Source organism: Phyllostomus hastatus, unplaced genomic scaffold (assembly GCF_019186645.2).
Source record: "Phyllostomus hastatus isolate PE091 unplaced genomic scaffold, TTU_PhHast_1.1 phas_contig_34, whole genome shotgun sequence".
NCBI lineage: Eukaryota > Metazoa > Chordata > Mammalia > Chiroptera > Phyllostomidae > Phyllostomus > Phyllostomus hastatus.
Genome location: NW_025333857.1, coordinates 62,816,517 through 62,823,479, shown reverse-complemented (window position 1 = coordinate 62,823,479; position 6,963 = coordinate 62,816,517). Strand labels below are relative to the sequence as shown.

General features: G+C 41.9%; 1 protein-coding gene across 1 annotated transcript in view; it reads right to left on the bottom strand.

Moving 5' to 3' along the window:
• Positions 1–745: 745 nt before the first annotated feature.
• Positions 746–6,963, bottom strand: part of PAPPA (pappalysin 1) — a 224,305-nt gene continuing 218,087 nt past the window's right edge. The window contains exon 22 of the mRNA XM_045840799.1: positions 746–6,504. Coding sequence (XP_045696755.1) covers positions 6,397–6,504 — 108 coding nt within the window. The 3' untranslated portion in view covers positions 746–6,396. The remainder of the gene's footprint in view (positions 6,505–6,963) is intronic.

Below are 6,963 nucleotides of genomic sequence, written 5' to 3'. Positions count from 1 at the left end.
CCAGGAACTTGACTCCATGTCAAGGCCTGTGCAGGTGAATGCTTTAGTACATCTAGTCTTTATCCTTGTATAAAATAAGCAGATATCCTAAGAAATTAGTACATTATTAATACTCATCATAGGCAGCCCTGCCTCGTAACAATCATAGCAAGAGTTTACATAATGTCTGTCGTAGTTCTAATACCTTCGCATATTTATCTTATTCTCGCAGCAGCCTCACGATGTGGGTACTTTTATTATTTCCATTTTACAGATGGGGAAACTAATTCTTAAAGCAGCCAAATAACTTTCCAAAGATCAAATAGCTACTAAATAATGATAAGATAAAAAAAAAGACCTCCAATAGGCAGCTAGAAAACAGCAAAACTTGTCTCAGCTGCAGGTTCATTTGATGAACTGGATGTCGGACTGTCCCACGATGAAGGGAGAAAATGAAAACAATGACCATGCTGGAAGTATATTGTTGAAGACAGCATTCAAAAGAGCAGACATGGCTGGGGGTGATATTTGTTTAGCTCCCTGAAAACTGAACTTTCTTAGAATATGTAAGAATGTTTTTCAGTGTTTGCATATGCAAAATGTAGATGCGCTGGGAATTGTTTATGCAGAAGATTGGCTGTGTATTGGAATCAGCCTCAGGCTGCCACTGATTTCGTTCTAGGTCTTGGGTTTTTTTCCATATTAGTCTGTCTATAGGAGAGTCCATTAGATTTCCACAGCAGACAAAAAACACACCACTATATACTGAAGCATACAAGCTATTATATATTTTCATAATATAGAACTTTCAGGTATAATAATCAACAGTGGCAAAATATTTCTGTCTTTGACATTAGTTTTTTTTTTCCTTTTTTTTTTCATGAGATCCAACCTGTAATTGAGACCAGAGAAAACAGTATGGAAAAACAAATTCATGAGAACAGGATAAAAATATCATGAACAGCAAAATATGTCTGAGTATTTAAAACTGTATAGAAAAAATAAATTAGATGAACAATTGTGTAAATATAAATTAAAAAAGATGACATTCTTAATAAATAAAGTTTACTATTTACATTTTTATATATTGCTAAGAGACTTAACTTAGATCCATAAAAATACATAAACAGGAAAAAAACCAAAATAGGAGCAGCAAATTTATGCGCGTGAGGTACAGAAAAAGGATTGGAATTGTGTTTTGGTTTTTAGATTGGGTTTTTTTTTTCCTTTTTCATAGTAGGCCAGTAGAATTCTCATGAGAACAGATTTTAAGCACTTCAGTGGAGAGTTATTTTTTTTTCTGTAGTTTCCAGAAGGTGCCAAACAGATTTCAGCATCATAATAATTAAAAATACCCATAATAATTATAACAATAATAAAAAGGTATAATGTGATACATAAATATGGAAGAGCAGTTTGTAATATGAATACATTTTCTCTAGACGAGATCACAGTTTTATTTTGTAAATATTACATTTAAGTATATATACACACACATATATGTACAACTATATATACATGTGCATATATATGTAAATTTATATTTATATATAATATCTTTATATAGATAGATATCTGTGGACAGGTTATTGATTATAGAGACCCAAAAAAGCAACTCAATAATTGTTCAAAATCCTCCTCACTGACTGCTGGTGTGTAAGTTAAGAAGCCCCAAGATGTTTGCACTCAGAAAGCCAGCTCTTCCCATGGAACACTCAATGTTGAATTTTAAGTCTGAGGAGGAGAGATTTTAGGGGCTCCCTTCCTCTGTAAAGTTGGGAATGGCCTGGAAGTACTGAACAGATGACAGTAACCTGACTTTTACTTTACAGGAAGTAATTGGCTTTTAGTCCAATCATGGAAGTGGTGAAGGCCAGAATAAGGGGGCAAAGTCCAATTGACCTAAGAATGAAATATTCCCCAGTACAAGCCTCTCTGCTAACATGGATGGTCATCCAGGAGCTCCTGCGTTGCTCCCTGAACTATCAAATGAGCGAGCACTCGCTGTCTTTCGTAAGGGCCAATGGCCGGTGCCTTGTTGGAAGGGAACCTGCGGCCTTGGTGCCCAGCCTTGGCTCCCCAGATTGCCGTCACCCACTTAAAACCTCAGGGCCTCACAACTCCCCCTGTGAGGTAGGTTAAGTAGTATTATCCCCATTTTGCAGCTAGAGAAACTGAGGCAAATGGAGAGGCAATCTGATGACTTGTTCAAGATCCCTAAGCAAACTGCTGCCTGGAGTCAAGATTTCTAGGTTCTTACTCCAAGGATAGAGTTCCTGTCTTGGCTATTAAACATTTCCTTTAAAGCTCAAACAACTGGTAGGAATTTGGCAAAACCTGAAAGATTTTAAAAAGAGCAGGCTCTTATTCATGTGCTATTTCATTTTTATGTTTGTTGTTTGCTTGGTTTGTTTTTTGTTTTGATTCTCAAAACCCATGGGAATTACCTGTCTGGTCATGTAGCAGCTTTGTAGGAAAGTGGACTGTGCAGTGTGGTTCTAAGTGCAGTCTTACGAAGCCAAGTGCTCTATCGGTAGATACACACATTTTATAATGTGAAAAGCACAACACAATATGTCCCCTTAGTATTTGGTAAAACCAATTGCAAGCCCTCCCACTCCCTACTAACACGGATTGCCACCAAACAAACAGACAAAACACTTCCCCAGCAACAACTACACATTAAGGGGAAGATGTCTTATTTCCTGGACCTACCACAATGTACATAAAATAACAGACAGCATTATAAAATCCCACACTACGTCTCTTGCTATGGAAATTGTTACGCTTATGTCTACCTACTCTGTAGAATAAGCAATTTTCTTTAGGAAGCACAAAAATAGTTTTTAAAAAAATTCTTATTTTTAATCATGCATATTTATTTCCTTTTAATCTCCTTGTGTTCTGTGAATTTCTATCTGTACAGTTTTGTCACCATCAATTTCTTTTTTTTTTTTTGTACTTGAAGTAGTTCCAGAAAAAAAACACAAATCCTCAGAACTGGTAACTTGAAAGTATGGTTTGCCTTCCTTCCTTCCTTCCTTTTGTCCTTCCTTCCTAACACAGGTAAGACCTATAACAAATGGACAGTTACAACCAAGTTAAATCAAACCTGGAAGGGAGGTAGCTGAAATCTGTCTCAAAGAATTACTTTCAACAAATAGCATTTAAGCATTGGCCAAGGTGGGACTAGGACCAAGAGAATTGTCTAGGCAGTGACTCAACATGCTGAAGCCAAGAGTAGCAGCTGACACCCTCCACCTTCAAAGCCCTACAGTTTATGACCGCTGATCTCTCTCTTCCATGACATCTGATCAGCCAACCAAATGCACTTCTCCAGAACTGTCTTCCCTAGGAGGGGGTTGGCACAGAATCAGGGGTGGGGGTCATGCAAGTCCTCTGGGCAGGCAGTCAGGGTTGTGGCTTAAAAAGGCTTCCTAAGAGAGAGCTTAGAAGACTGTCTGCCTCATCTTTTCATTCTTGCTGCTAACTGGCTAACCCTTCACACCCAGAACCCTCAAGCACTGAGCTGCCTCCTTGTGAGTATTCCATCATCCTAAACAGGAGATGATAGGAAGGATGAGACAATGAGTTTGTTCCCACAAAGAAAATGAAACTGGGTATCAGTGTACTGCACAAATAAAGCAGACCCACCCCTACTATGGTTTGAAAAGGGCCTATTAATTACACTTTCCATGTGGGCACAAGGCTGGCCATCAGTCAAGTAGCCTCTCATCTCACAACCGTGGCAAATATAAATTTGTAACAGATTTGAATGATGATGATTAGGAGACTGGGTGGATGTCTGCTCAGAGGGCTCAACTCAATCTGTGAATCTGAAGCTAGAAGTCAGCCTTCCGGAAACTTTGCTCATCTGGAGAATGTGGGATAGAAAAGGGTTAGACTGATGGAAGAAAGAGGATGAAAGTCAGTTTAAGAGAAACTGGTGAGGTTCTTCTGTGGTTCCCGCAACCCCACCATTAGTAATGTTGTCTTCAGGTCTCCAAGGCTTTTCGAGTTACTTACTGTTGTAATAAAGCAACAGGAAGGGCTGTCAAAGTTACTTGTCATAGTTCATATCTCCTTACTAGCACCACACAGGATGATAACTCAGCTAGAGTAAGAGAGGGGATTTAAGAGTTGGGAGGAGCTCTTAGACACTGGAGAAGGGTACAAAATGGGATGAATGTTTCTATTATAATTCTTATTTTGCTAATGATTGGCCCTGGTAATTATAGAAAAAAAATTGTCTTGCATAAAAATATGAATTTATAAGGAAGAAACAAGGAATTTGAGCCTGGCCTTAACAAGAGTGGTAGTCTCTCCATTGTGGAACTCAATCTCCAAGTTTGTAACATAGTACAAACCACACAAATCTCTGCACTGCATCCTTATTTGTGGGCACCTGTGCAAAAAGCACCTTGATAGTTGTTTTTTTTAATATAACAGACCACAGATGGCCAATAAATGTCTTCTCAGGTGTTCCTGATCAGCAGGTAATTGCTGTTGGGAGTGATATAGCAAGAAGCTTTCTGAGCTAGTTTTGGTCCCCACAGGAAGAAGGGCTATAATTGATGAACAAAGCCTTCCTTGGAAGCAGGAGTGAGGAGGGTCAAGCACACATGCCTGGTATTTTCCATTCCTGTGCTAGACTTTGTTTTTGTTGGTTGTCTTCTCTAGGCTTGCGATGACTTGATCTACAGTGATCTTTATGCCACACATCTAGTGTAGACTCCCATTGCCTCACTTTCTTAGTTCCAGGTCTGAGGAATTATATCCAACTTAACCATTCTCTCCACCTCATTCTGCATTAATCTCTCCCAACATTAATCTAAAGGAGTGGATGGTAACTGGCTAAAAAGAGGCAAAGAGGGCCCCAAACAGGTAGAGGCTTCCACATTGGTTCGACTAACCTACTCTGAACTTTTGGAGGCTGAATGTGGGAGAGAGGGAAGGGTGGCCCAGCCACAGGTGTGGGTGGGAGCACTGGTGGATGGAAGACCGTAGAAAACATGATGGCCATGTGGGGTGGTTGGGAACTGAGGGTGAGAACTCTTGGACTTCCCTCTGCTGGCCCTCTGGAACACACACTGTCTAGATCCTATCCAAGATGATTCTCTGTCCAGAAGTATAGCTACTCGGGGCCACAGTGAGGTCCTCAGGACCAAAGGCTGCTTTAGCCTGGAGGGACAGGAAGGCTTGGTCAAGCACAATAGCTCAGGAGTCCCCTCAGCTCTAACAGTCCCCGGATGGCCCCAACATCACAGAAATTTAACACTGTTCCACTTGGCTGTAAAATCTAACACTGGCTTAGACATGGTGGACTATCAGTGAGGGTTCCAGCATCTTAAGTCCCTCAACTCCCTGCCAGGGTGAGAAGCCCAATGATAGGGGACTTAACTTCTCACCATGTGGCCAATGAGGGTTTTTCTCTTGCTGAAGGGCTAGGAAGTAAGGAGCTGTAGGGAAATGTGGGTCACTTTTAAGGCAGACTGTTTGGTTGTATGGGGGTTTTCCTAACCTAGTCCTACGATCTTGGGGTACTCAATGTATAGGATAGAGCAGCAGGAAAAGTAGCAGCAAATGTGGTCCCAAGGCAAGATTTGGGGAATGGGTGGGTTCTGGAGGGATATTGGCCTCAAGCCTCAAGCAGGGGGCTCTTATAATACCTTGATATTGCAATCCTAAGCCATTTCCAGCTTGGCCTCAAACCCTGGAGTTGGGGTAAACCCCCATGGCAGCGGAAAAATTGGGGGACGGGGCTTTGTATACTTTGGATTCTTTATGTCTTCCTGGGTCCTACTTTCCTAGAAGGTAGGTGATCAGAGACAATTTCATTTCTGATCCCAAAGGACCACACCACTGTGCACGCCCTACATATTCCAAGCCTCAAGGTGTGAACTATGTTAGCATCTCAACACTTGGTCTCAGCAGTTTCTGCAAGCTTCTTTCTCCCAAGGACAGTGTTGGCTAGGAGCCTGGGAAAGGAAAGATTGACTTTGTTCTAGTCTCTCTCTGCTCAGTCTCCAAAACTGCCCTCACGCAGATGTTTGTATGGGTGCATATGCATGCATGTGTACTAGCCACAGAAGTGCACACTCCTAGATAGAGAACATGTTCCTTGCTGTGGTCATGTGACAATTGGTTAGGATTTTAGGAGGCTCTGGGACTGCACGCAGTATATGTAATCCATCTAAGACTTTGGGATGGAATTCCATTCCATTATTCAACATGGCGAGACTTGGTTCATGCGCCCCCACTATGAGTCCTTCCTGGGTGAAATTAAAGGCAGACCGGTTAGGTGCTAAGGATCCCTGGTGTGGAGAGGCCATTCCATTGAGCAGCTGACTGTGAAATCAATACCAAAGGGATGCGGGTCCTGGCGGTGGGAATTCTTTGACAACTCCTTGTCTTTCCTTAGCCATGGCTGTATCCCCGGAAGTCTTTCCGGCTGTGCTCTCGGGCTTGGGGGTCCCGACAAGCACAGTCACCTTTTAGGTCACAGGACATAGGGAAGGGAGTGACCTGTAAAGAGAAAGAGAGACGAGGTAAACCAGATGGTTGTGTCTGAAGCAATAATTTTCAGAGAGGCAGGGTAGGGCAAGGGACAATAGCTGGATTCGGGGAGAGCAGAGTCAAGTTCAAGTCATGGATTTGCTTCTTTCTAGCCCTATGACACAGCTGGCAAACACAAGGCCTGCAGGCCAAATCCGGCTGTCTACCGTGTTTTATCTTGCCGGGCACCTTGTTTCTACCCGATGGCAGCGCTGAGCTCTCGCTTCACTATTAAGAAGTAGTTACATGTATACAGTCCTAAAATTACATTCAGACCCTTGAAAGTAATCATGAGGCTGATGTGACCCCTGGTAAAAATGAGTGTGACACCCCTGCCCTATGATAACTTTACCAAGATCACCATGGTTGTTCTCACAGCAGCTTTCATTCTCAGTGGCATTTATTATGGTCAAGCAATGTGCTCATTTT